This window comes from Perca flavescens, chromosome 17 (genome assembly GCF_004354835.1).
Source record: "Perca flavescens isolate YP-PL-M2 chromosome 17, PFLA_1.0, whole genome shotgun sequence".
In the NCBI taxonomy this organism is placed as follows: Eukaryota; Metazoa; Chordata; class Actinopteri; order Perciformes; family Percidae; genus Perca; species Perca flavescens.
In genome coordinates, this window is record NC_041347.1 from 7,944,512 (window position 1) to 7,957,316 (window position 12,805).

At 41.1% G+C, this 12,805-nt stretch overlaps 1 protein-coding gene across 1 annotated transcript in view; it reads right to left on the reverse strand.

Moving 5' to 3' along the window:
* gbf1 (golgi brefeldin A resistant guanine nucleotide exchange factor 1) overlaps window positions 1-12,805 on the reverse strand; it is a 144,273-nt gene that overhangs the window by 68,689 nt on the left and 62,779 nt on the right. Inside the window, exons 5-6 of the mRNA XM_028604177.1 lie at window positions 5,601-5,719; window positions 2,180-2,288 (exon numbers count right to left, since the gene is read on the reverse strand). Coding sequence (XP_028459978.1) covers window positions 2,180-2,288; window positions 5,601-5,719 — 228 coding nt within the window. The remainder of the gene's footprint in view (window positions 1-2,179; window positions 2,289-5,600; window positions 5,720-12,805) is intronic.

A 12,805-nucleotide genomic window follows, 5' to 3' on the forward strand; every position in this document is an offset into this window, starting at 1 on the left:
ACATGTTACATATGTGTACCAAGTTTCGTGAGTCTACGTTAAACGCACTGCAGGGGCTCAATTTTCTTAACTTTCTAGGGGGCGCTAGCAAGCCATTTTTGTGAGACTATTCCCGAAACCCTTAAAATACGTACATTTTCACCAGACTTGATGCGACCGCCAAATTTGGTGAGTTTTTGAATATATTAAGCCCCTCAAAAAGCCAATTAATTTGACGGGAAAATAATAATAGAAAGAAAGAAACAATAATTCCTTCAGTTTCAATAGGGCCTTCGCCGCTGTCGGCGCTCGGGCCCTAATTAATAAATTACGGCATGCGATTAACAAAAATGAACGTGTTATGCTTGGCCCTTGATCCCATCGCGATTAACGTGTTAATAACAGCCCTAGGTTTTCTGTTACAAGTTTGTGTTGTGATGCAACAGATTGTAGCACTATGCCCAAGAAAATGTCCCCTCGGGGACAATAAAGTTTATTCTATTCTGTTCAAATCTTAACTAACTAGTCCAAACAAGGTAGAGCTAAGAGAGCAGAAGCGAGAGAATTGTGTACACATGGAGAAGGCTTATGCAGGCTGTTTCAGATATTTCTGAATAGAAAATCGGTATCATTCTATATTTGACAATTTTTAATGCAAAAAAGACCACCTGCATCCAAACATACGAGAAACCAGTGTGTAGGGATAAACCGATTATCAACCCTGGGTGATTATCTGACTTTTTTGGGCAGTTTGCAGATTATCTGTATCTGTGTTTTATTTGCCTGATAACAGATGAAGTTAATGAATTAAAAAGTGTTCTACTTTGGCTCGGCTACAGCTCTGTGTCTGTCCCTCTGCTTCGGTTTCACTCACCACTGAGTCTGACTTCATGTCCCCCCCCCGCACAACATTATCTGACTCTCTGTTACTGGGGATTATGTTGAAAGTTTTTCATTAATTAAATAATTGCTTAAAGCATTTAAACACAGTTTTGTGTTGGAGTTTGTAACATTCCAAAATCTTAATTTTGACTTAAGGATTTTCATTTTCACTGTAAATGCATATCGGTTCCAAATATGGGTTATCGGTTTCATTAACTACCAGGAATCGGTATTGGCCTTTTTAAACCAGTATCGGTCGATCCCTACCAGTGTGCGGTGTAATAAACATGTCATCAAAAAGATGAAATAACTGCCAGTACAAGGCCAACCTCACACAAACAGTACTGGTCCTAATAAACTGTAAGTCTGGTGTTACAGTGTTAGTGTTACAGCAGTGGTTCCCAACCTTTTGGATTGTGTCCACTTAAAATAAACCCTTTGCCATAGGTTTACTAGGTTAAGTATTAACTGAGTTTTTTTTTTCCTTCTAGACCCCCAAGCTGGGAACCACTATGTTACAGGTAGGGTTGGGTATTGAAACCCGGTGCTAACATGGCATTGGTGCCTAAACAACCGTTATCTACCGGACCAAATACCAACGCGGATTTCGTTGCCTCATGTTGGTGCTACTTAAATGCCTGCGCTGCTCTCTGATGCTCCGAAACAGACGTTGGAGACAACAGAAACATTGCTGTTCGTGATGCTAGTTAACACTACACTTGACAGCAGGTAACCTTAGCCTACCATTAGCTAGTAGCTGAATTAAACACGATTCAAATGCTGACAGCAAACAGTGTCTGCAAGTCTGACTGTATTTCACTGGAGAGGATTCCAACACCGGGACGTACAACAGTCTGCAGCAACCGTCAACCCTTGACAGATGATGCGTTTACTTAAAACTGGAAAGCCTTGTGGTGCATTCAAATACCCTTTTCCCATGCAGTGGTTGTTTTAGTTGTTAACAGCAATTTACTGGTGAAATAAGTTATTGTTATATATTAATTTTGACCATATGGCTTTAGCAATAAACAAGCCGTTCTTTAATGTTGCCGACTGTCGTTTTGTGCTCTTCCTTTATCATTAATTTACCGGTTCAGGCACCGGCACCATTTCAAAAGTATTGTTTTAACACTGGTATCCGAAAAAACCCAAATGATACCCAAGCCTAGTTACAGGATGGCCAAAAACTGTAAGTATGCACACAAACCATAAAAGTTCCTTGAATATTTTGTAGTATGAGTTGATGTGATTGTAGCTGAAGTAAAACAATCTAAAATCAGCTAGTGAGTTTTACTGATGAGTGTTTGTTGCGACTCACCACTTAGACGCATCTCAAAGCAGATCCTGAAGCAGGACTGCATGATCTCACAGACGGACTCATTGGTCAGATGGGCTCCGACTGGTGTCAGCAGCAGAGTCCTGAGGACCTGAAACACAGTATCATTTGACTGAAATCATACTACTACATGCATGTTTTTTTTTTTTTTTATCCAGCACAGAAAAATACATTTAAAAAACACAAAGCCCTCATGGACTGACACTGGGGACACAAAAAAAGAGCTGTGTAGTTCCCGTCCCAAGCAAATGCTGGGACTTAACATAAAGGAAAAATAAGTACACCAAAATAGTGAACTTAAGCATCCCGTCCCCATAACTCATGCTAGGTGATATTTTAATTAACGCTTTAATGTTAGTGTCTATAATGTTATACTGTCCGCCTGCACCTGTATTCATCGTCGTGCCTGTCTCTTTAAGGCCGCCCTCCCAAAAAGCCCAGTCTGCTCTGATTGGTCAGTGTTTTCGGTCTTTGGCATCTGCTCTGTCGGCATTAATGCAACATCATTGCAGCCAGGAAATCACTGTAACTGGGTTTAGCTGCACTTGTATCGTGATTATCACCACAATAGTCTGGCTCACAGGATTCACAGTGCTGGGATAAAGCCTAGAACTAACTCCTGCCATCGTCCAGCGACCAGTCACTCCAGCTGGGTGAAAAAGGTCTTCACCAGTGTCAAACCACGCAAAGCTGCAGGGCCGGACAACATCCCTGGACGCATTTTAAAAGGACAGCACAGAGCAATTAAAAAAATGTTGTTGCAGACATTTTTAATATCTCACTCAGCCAGGCAATAGTGACCAGCTGCCTTAAATGTGCAACCCAGCTTGTCTCAATGACTTCCGGCCTGTGGCTCTCACACCCCTATTAATGAAGTGTCAAAAATGGTCTCCCTGCCAACCTGGACCCACTACAGTTTTCTTACAGAACCAACCGGTCCACAGAGGATGCATTTGTCACTACACTCCACCTTGCGCTGTCACACCTATAGCAGAAGAACACTTACGCCGGGATCCCCTTCATAGATTTCAGCTCAGCTTTTAATACAAAGTAGCTGATAGAAAAGTTTTTCATATCACCCGTTTAAACTGTATAATTACATAAAACCTTTGTGAAAGAACAAGTTATATTTCTCTAACACCACAGGAAACTACTACATTTAAAAATGACCAAAACCATCTTAAAATTAAAGCACTTTATTTATAGCCAATGATATGGAAATATAAAATGGATATGCATAATGCACAAAGAAGCAACTTTAACTTTTATGTAAAGTGTCCAGATCATGTCTTGCATCAGACTAAAGGAATTCTTTCTTGTAAAGTGAAGTTGTGTCAGCTGGTAATGGAGCTCTGAGGTCACAGTGGTCATCCTGACGCGTCTTCCTGTGGCTACTGAGACTTTCCTGATGCTGCTGGATTGTCTTCAGACCATCGCTGGACTGAAGCATGACACTTGGTTTCTCATACTGTGAGGAGAGTCTGATGGGTCCAGGAACACCTCATCAAACAGGAGCTTCAAACGGCATCAGGTCACTCAGATGATCTGTAAAACATGGCAGATCCAAGGTTACATTATACTGTCATGTCACATCAGGCCCTTCTATGTACAACTCCAGATACATTTGCACATGGGAGAAGTTGCCAGAAAGCCTTTTGTGACAGAAGCCTCTTAGGTTTAGGTAACAACTACTTTGTAAAGTTTAGGAAAAGATAATGGTTTGGGTTTAAACAAACCCTGAAGGCTAACTTCTCCTGTGTGTGATACATTTGGTGTTATGTAAAGGAGAAGCATGTATTTAACAGGATGGGTGGAGGTCATGGACGTTATGGAAACAGCTACAAACGGTTAAAAAAAAAAAGATGAATCAGTTTATCAAGTATAGAGGAACTGTATAGTTGTGTTGTGACGTACCAAACCCTTGCAAAGTCAGAATAAGTTCCCACTGAAAACATTACAATACAAGACTATACGGCCGCATAAGAAGAGACCTAGGGCTGCTGACAGTATTGCAATATATATGTTACACTGGAACTGCAATTGAGGAGCTAATACTAGTATTACAGTATGACAGCTTCCGGTCTGAGCATGTTAGCGACTGCTCCAAAAATAATCAAAGTTACAAAATGTTGCCAAAGGAAATAATCACTGTTTTTGTAATTCCTTACAGTTTGACAATTTCGTTGTGTACCTCCAGGACATGTCTATCAAGTAAATGTACACACACACACACACACACACCAGCAGCAACGCACACACATACTGGCGAGAAGAGGCCTTTATGTAACAACAAAGCCAGCTGGGCTCCTCAAAAGTTCCTTAAAACATCCCACATCCAACCTACTACTGTCGTTATTTAACTGGTTTCACATGAGGCTTAACGTTCACACAATCCCAACATTTCTCCAGCCTGTGCGCCTACAATCAAAGCTAGCCACATGCTAACACTAAATTCAACAGGCTAACCTGCAAAATAAACTATAAAACAAGATAAAAAGGTTAAAACTTACAGCTTCCAAGTTTGAAGTTAAGTCACAGTCGGTATCGATCCATCCTTGAGCTTCAGTTTTGAAGGGAATCCTGTTGTGTACTGACCCTCATTGAGAAAGAGTTTTCCAGTTGTTGTGGGGACATTTCAGGCAAAAATAAAGTGAGTCTACTGGGTCTTGACATCCTCAGATGATGGGAGTACATCAAGACTTCTGCTGGTTGCAGCCAACAACAGAACGTAGGAGTAAGTAGCTTTGCTCGTACAGTGCTACCAGGTCCGAAATAGCGAGGAAATCACAATGTCAGACAGTAAGGGAAAATTCACAACGTACTCTGTGGGAATGATCGCCCAGCTAGAGGTAGTTCTATGGCACATGAACCCCATAGGATCATCATATCCAGCTGCAAATCTGACTAGAGTGTTGTTGCACACGTTTTCTGATAGAAAAAGAGTAGTCTTTTCTCACATACAGTATTTATGTTTAAAAGCCATGGAAAACGCGCATTTTGCATAACATGTCACATTTAATAATGCTGTTCTCATTTAAAAAAATATTTTTTTGATATTTCTGAGCAAAATGTGTATCAATATCAAAATATGCATGATACTGTCAGAAGGCTGATACTCTGTGTCAGAGGAAATATGTTTTAGGCGTCTCGCCCTGCTCTACTCGTGACCTTCTTTTGATCATGTTCAAAAAGTGTTGTTCCAACTACATGTTCATTACTTAAATGTACACTCCTGTCTCATCATCTCAACAAAACAGAAACTCTGAGCTTCACAAAGGTTTCAGTTGTTGGAAGGTTGCTGCGCTGGATTCACTTTAACAGGTATTCAGACGACAGGAATACTTTTTGTTGATTCCATCAGGTCAGTGCAAGGCCACTGTAGTTACTACTTGTAAACACGTACCTGCAGAATTTTCATGAGGACGACTTCATCGCTGGCAGGGTCTGTTCCCACAAATCTAGCGTGTGTGACGGCGTCAGCCATGTTCTCAATGGCTTCTGCTGCTGCTTCATGGTTGGCATCTGCAAACAGACAAGAACACACAACTTTCTCAAATGGCTGACTCAGAAAATCCAAACGCGATTAGCTTGATAATGAGAGCTTTTAATAGGAAAGAGCACTGAAAGGAAGCCATGTTATTCAGGGCAATTTAGATTGAGGTGGTCTATATCCTTGACATTCCACTTCCAGGATTGCGCCATTGCCACCGGAAAATCCAAAATTCACTCATTTATGCCGGATATCTGTTATCTTGAGCTTCCTTTGTGTTGGCATTCTAACCTCCGGTGGATTTGTGAGGACTATGGTTAACTGCTCCTCAGATCTCTGCAGGGTAAATCCAGACAGCTAGCTAGACTAGCTGTCCAATCTGAGTTTTTAGTACAGCAGATTAATGGCATATTTCAAGAGAATCGTTCAAATTGGTATATGCTCTGCGATTCTCTGCATTTCCCGGCTGCATCCTGCTGCATCCACCCGTGCTCTGCAGCGCCACGTCACATCCCGCAACGCCCTGCTGTGATGTTCCTATGCACAGAGTAGTCAGGATCCGGTATAGGAGACTGCACTACTCAGTATGACACGATGTGCCCTGCTATGACATGAACTTCCACGATAACCTTCGAAGTCACTGTGACTTCTAATGTGACTGTTATCACCACTGTTCATCACGCCCCCAACCGGCCCGTCAGACACCGCCTACCAAGAGTCTGGGTCTGCCGAGGTTTCTTCCTAAAAGGGAGTTTTTTCTTGCCACTGTCACAATAGCCACTGATAATGCTTGCTCTTGAGGGAATTACTGTAATTGTTGGGGTTTTGGAATTTATAAGTGTGGTCTAGACCTACTCTATCTGTAGTAGTGTCTCGAGATAACTTTTGTTATGATTTGATACTATAAATAAAATTGAAATTGAATTGAAATTGTATAGAAGCATGAAATTTGGCACAGATACTCTCTAAGGGTCACTTTTTGGGAAAAAGGCATTGGCCACCCAAAAATTCAACATGGCGGCCATTTTTTCAAGATGGCCGCTATTTCTGTCAAATGCTCATTATGTCAATCGTTCAAACAGTGATGTACGCATAACATTTTGTGAAAATACTCTTAAGAATGTTTTTTTGGAAAACGGTGCTGGTCCCTCAAAAATTCAAGATGGCAACCTTTTTTCAAGATGGCCGCCATTTCTCTTGAATCCTTTCATAAATCTTTGATAGAAATGGTGGCCATCTTGAAAATGGTCGCCATCCTGAATTTTTAAGTGGCACATACCTTTTTCCAAAAGAGTGTTCCTTGAAGAGTATTTCTGCCTAATTTTATAATTGTATCACAATATGAACAATTGAAATAATTAATATTCGACAGGAACGGTGGCCATCTTTAAAAATGGCGGCCATCTTGAATTTTTGAGGGACAAGCATCTATTTCCATTAACATGTCCTTTAGAGAGTATTTGTATCAAATGTTATGCTTTATCACTGCTTGAATCATTGATATAATAAGCATTGAATAGCAATGGCGGCCATCTTGAAAAATGGCCGCCATATTGAATTTTTGAGTGGCCAACGCCTTTTTCCAAAATAGTGGCCCTTAGAGAGTATCTGTGCCAAATTTCATGCTTGTATACCAAAGTGAATGATTTTTTTACTAATCTGCTGTACTATTTCTCTCGCACGACTAAAACTACTTTTGAACGTACACATGTTCCACCAAAACAAGTTCCTTCCTGAGACTATTTAGCAGCAGTTTTCTCCGGTGCTTAGCACTGCCCAAGACGATTGTGATTGGTTTAAAGCAGCCCAGTCTCACGCCAGGTCGTTATATAGTCACGTTATTGTAATCTATTAAGTCGTGGACAGGTTACGTAAATCCCGTTTTTTTCGTGTGGCCATTACGAAATTGAAAGCAATGCATTTTAATGGGAAGCATATTTCGTGATCCCAAAACGAAAGCGAGTAGCGAGTAGTTGATAAGGCCAAAGTCCGCGTAGGGAGGTTGGTCGGGGTGGTGGATGGGTCAGAAAACACAGGACTTTCACCCCGGAGACCGGGGATCGCGCCCCGCGTGTGGCAGTTCCTTTGTCGGCGTGTCCCGTGTGTGACGGTACCTTTCCCCGTTCTTTTTTTTTCCTAACCCCAACCGTCTTGTTATTGTGGCGTTTCATTTCCCCGTTGTTGTGTGCCCCTGCGCGGGACTTTCACCCCGGAGACCGGGGATCGCGCCCCGCGTGTGGCAGTTCCTTTGTCGGCGTGTCCCGTGTGTGACGGTACCTTTCCCCGTTCTTTTTTTTTCCTAACCCCAACCGTCTTGTTATTGTGGCGTTTCATTTCCCCGTTGTTGTGTGCCCCTGCGCGGGTCGCGACCCGCCCCGTTGTTTTAGCCGGCTTGTGGCGCCTCATTTCCCCGATCGCGAGTGGTGGCCAAGGGGGTAAGCTTCGCTTCAGAACTCGAGCCATCATGGCGCCATTTTGTTGCTAACTGGCCATCACCTCCTGTTAGCATTCCGCTGACCGCCATTTTCTTTTTACGTCACTTGACTGCGAATAACTTTACATCTGAAGCGTTTAAAGACTCTATTTGTCCGTTGTTTAGTTCCAAAGAAACACGACAATGTATAAAAGGCTCCATTACCTTGTACCTCACGTTATGGCTCCGTAGCAGACGCTTTTGTAAAAATAGGCTAACGATTGTGTTATAACCAAGTGACTTACTGTCGCATAGTAGAGGAATTACCGTATAGTACAGGAGAAGCTCGCAGGCAGTTTCGACTTACATGAGATGTTTAGGTTTAATTACTAATGTTAACTAGCATGTTAGTGATCAATAATTAGCCTGTGCCCATGTTATCTCCTTACATACACCTACAGTCTCCGTATCTGTAAGATTGGGAATGATTGAGATTTCTCTTGGCACAGCTACCAGAAGACTTATAACTTTCAGACACGTTGCTCACGTCACATTCTCTCAGTTGGAGGCTGCGCAGTAAAGCTGGCCATCACTGGAAAAGTGCTTCTAATAGCCTTCACTGGTCTCCGTCCAGAGCAACGGGGTCTATTGGTCCATTATATACTGTCTATGGTGGTGGCCCATTCCGTTGTTTTGGCCGGCGTGTGGCGCCTCATTTCCCCGTTGTCGCGTCCCCCAGAGCAGCAGGTTCGAAAAGCGTGACCTGTACACGTTCAAAAGTCATTGCAAAACGGGATTTACATAACCTGTCCACGACTTAATATATTACAATAACGTGACTACTGTATATAACGACCTGGCGTGAGACCGGGTTGTTTAAAGAAATGACAATAAACCAGGGCAAATTTTCTCCCATCCCAGAATGCTATGTGGACTAGCCAGACCCTCCTCCAGGGCACTTTGGAGGAAGGTCTGGCAAAGCGAGACTAAGATTGAGGTAACACTTTATACTAACCAGCACTTATGAATGATAAATTGATAGTTAATTAAACTTAAGTTGTAAGTTATTTCACTGTTAAACTATGAAATGATAATAAAGTTTACAAATTATTAGTAATGCAATAATTCTTTATTTCAACAGTTCATATTTGCACATCATGACATTTTATATATTATATTACTTTAAATGATTTGGATGACTATTATGACGCGACTAATTATTATAATACCTTGTTAATGGTTAATAAATACCTTGTAAAGCAGGGTTGTAGACAAAATAGTTTTTTATATATATATATATATATATATATATATATATATATATATATATATATATATATATATATATTACACATATATACACACACACACACATATATACACACATACACACACTGTACAGGCCAAAAGTTTGGACACACCTCATTCAATGCGTTTCCTTTATTTTCATGATTACATTGTAGATTCTCACTGAAGGCATCAAAACTATGAATGAACACATGTGGAATTATGTACTTAACAAAAAAGTCTGAAATAACTGAAAAGATGTCTTATATTTTAGATTCAGAGCAAAGTAGCCACCCTTTGCTCTGATTACTGCTTTGCACCCTCTTGGCATTCTCTTGATGAGCTTCAAGAGGTAGTCACCTGAAATGGTTTTCCAACAGTCTTAAAGGAGTTCCCAGAGATGCTTGGCACTTGTTGGCCCTTTTGCCTTCACTCTGCGGTCCAGCTCACCCCAAACCATCTCGATTGGGTTCCGGTCCGGTCAGAGGTGTCAAGTAACGAAGTACAAATACTTCGTTACCTTACTTAAGTAGAAATTTTGGGTATCTATACTTTACTGGAGTAATTATTTTACAGCATACTTTTTACTTCTACTCCTTACATTTTCATGGAATTATCTGTACTTTCTACTCCTTACATTTTAAAAATAGCCTCGTTACTCATATTTCAGTTCGGCTTGTTTTCATTCCGGCTCGTCATCGTTCAAAAAAAACACACAAAAACTCTATCCAAATCGCTCCATCCGGAGAGAGTGAATGTGATTGTGGTTGGATGAGAAGTATAAACCTAGTCATTCCGACACCCTATTGGTTTGTACGCGATCCATCAAACCTGCACAGACCAGGTGCTAATCATACTGTCTATGGTGCTAATACGCCACCGGTGCCTTAACGACCGTTATTTACTGGACCGAATAGCAACGCGGATTTCGGTGCCTTATTTAGGTGCCACTTAAATGACTGTGCTTTTCTCTGATGCTCCGAAAACGGACGTTAGAGGGAACTGAAACATCGCCGCACGGGACGCTAGTTAACACTACAGTTGGCAGCAGGTAGCGTAAAGCAGCGGGAGTAAACACGGTTATAATGCTGAGAGCTAAACGGTGTAAAGTGTGTCTGTATTTCACTGGAGAGGATTGTAACACCAGACTGTAGCTGCCGTTGTCTGAAAAACACAGACACAGAGATGTGTCACCTTTTTCAGCCCTTCTGAGTTTGCAGGTATGATTTTATTATAACATTATTATAGTCATATGATTTTGTCCTAACGTTTTGGGGTTAATGGCATTGTTTCCCCCTTACATCAGGGGTCTTCAACGTTTTTTAAGCCAAGGACCCCTTTACTTAAAGTGAGATGTAGCAGGGACCCCCTACTACATATTGTATGAAATTAAGTTGCATATTAAACTGGGCCTACAATAACTGTTAGGGCAACCTAAAGCGTTCTTACATATCCTTTTTTCATAAGCTATTAAAATATTAATTGTTGGCATGATTTTATAAATCATATTTTAATGTTACATACTGTATGTGACATACTGTATGTGGCACAGTAAATCTAGGATTAACTGTATCTGTGGGCTGATATCTTAGGGACTACCTTACCTATAGGTCAGTAAGCTTATCATCAGTGGGAATTTATGTTTGCTAATAATATGTTGGAATTATGTTAAGGCATTTTAATTTTAAAAGACTCAAAGATAATAAAAAGACTCAAAAATTTACAATAATTTGGAGGGCCCCTGCAATGACTTTGAGGACCCCTGGTTGAAGATCTCTGCCTTACATTACTTTTACTTTTATACTTTAAGTAGTTTTGAAACAAGTACTTTTACACTTTTACTTAAGTAAAAAGCTTGAGTTGATACTTTAACTTCTACAAAAGTCTTTTCAAACCCTAGTATCTATACTTCTACTTGAGTAATGAATGTGAATACTTTTGACACCTCTGGGTCCGGTGACTGTGGAGGCCAGGTCATCTGGCGCAGCACTCCATCACTCTCCTTCTAGGTCAAATAGCCCTTACACAGCCTGGAGGTGTGTTTGGGGTCATTGTCCTGTTGAAAAATAAATGATGGTCCAACTAAACGCAAACCGGATGGGATGGCATGTCGCTGCAGGATGCTGTGGTAGCCATGCTGGTTCAGTATGTCTTCAATTTTGAATAAATCCCCAACAGTGTCACCAGCAAAGCACCCCCACACCATCACACCTCCTCCTCCATGCTTCACGGTGGGAACCAGGCATGGAGAAGCCATCCGTTCACCTTTTCTGAGTCGCACAAAGACACGGTGGTTGGAACCAAAGATCTCAAATTTGGACTCATCAGACCAAAGCACAGATGTCCACTGGTCTAATGTCCATTCCTTGTGTTTCTTGGCCCAAACAAATCTCTTCTGCTTGCTGCCTCTCCTTAGCAGTGGTTTCCTAGCAGCTACTTGACCATGAAGGCCTGATTTGCGCAGTCTCCTCTTAACAGTTGTTGTAGAGATGTGTCTGCTGCTAGAACTCTGTGTGGCATTCATCTGGTCTCTAATCTGAGCTGCTGTTAACTTGCGATTTCTGAGGCTGGTGACTCAGATGAACTTATCCTCAGCAGCAGAGGTGACTCTTGGTCTTCCTTTCCTGGGGCGGTCCTCATGTGAGCCAGTTTCGTTGTAGCGCTTGATGGTTTTTGCGACTGCACTTGGGGACACATTCAAAGTTTTTCGCAATTTTCCGGACTGACTGACCTTCATTTGTTAAAGTAATAATGGCCACTCGTTTCTCTTTACTTAGCTGATTGATTCTTGCCATAATATAAATTCTAACAGTTGTCTCAATAGGGCTGTCGGCTGTGTATCAACCTGACTTCTGCACAACACAACTGATGGTCCCAACCCCATTAATAAGGGAAAAAATTCCACTAATTAACCCTGACAAGGCACACCTGTGAAGGGAAAACCATTTCAGGTGACTACCTCATGAAGCTCATTGAGAGAACACCAAGGGTTTGCAGAGTTATCAAAAAAAGCAAAGGGTGGCTACTTTGAAGAATCTAAAATATAAGACGTTTTCAGTTATTTCACACTTTTTTGTTAAGTAAATAATTCCACATGTGTTCATTCATAGTTTTGATGCCTTCAGTGAGAATCTACAATGTAAATAGTCATGAAAATAAAGAAACACATTGAATGAGAAGGTGTGTCCAAACTTTTGGCTTGTACTGTACATACACACATACATACACACACATATACATTTATATACATATATATACACACACATACAGTGGAGGAAATAAGTATTTGACCCCTTGCTGATTTTGCAGGTTTGCCCACTTACAAAGAATGCAAAAATCTACAATTTTAATCATATGTACATTCTAACAGTGAAAGACAGAATCCCAAAGAAAATTCCAGAAAATCACATCATATGAA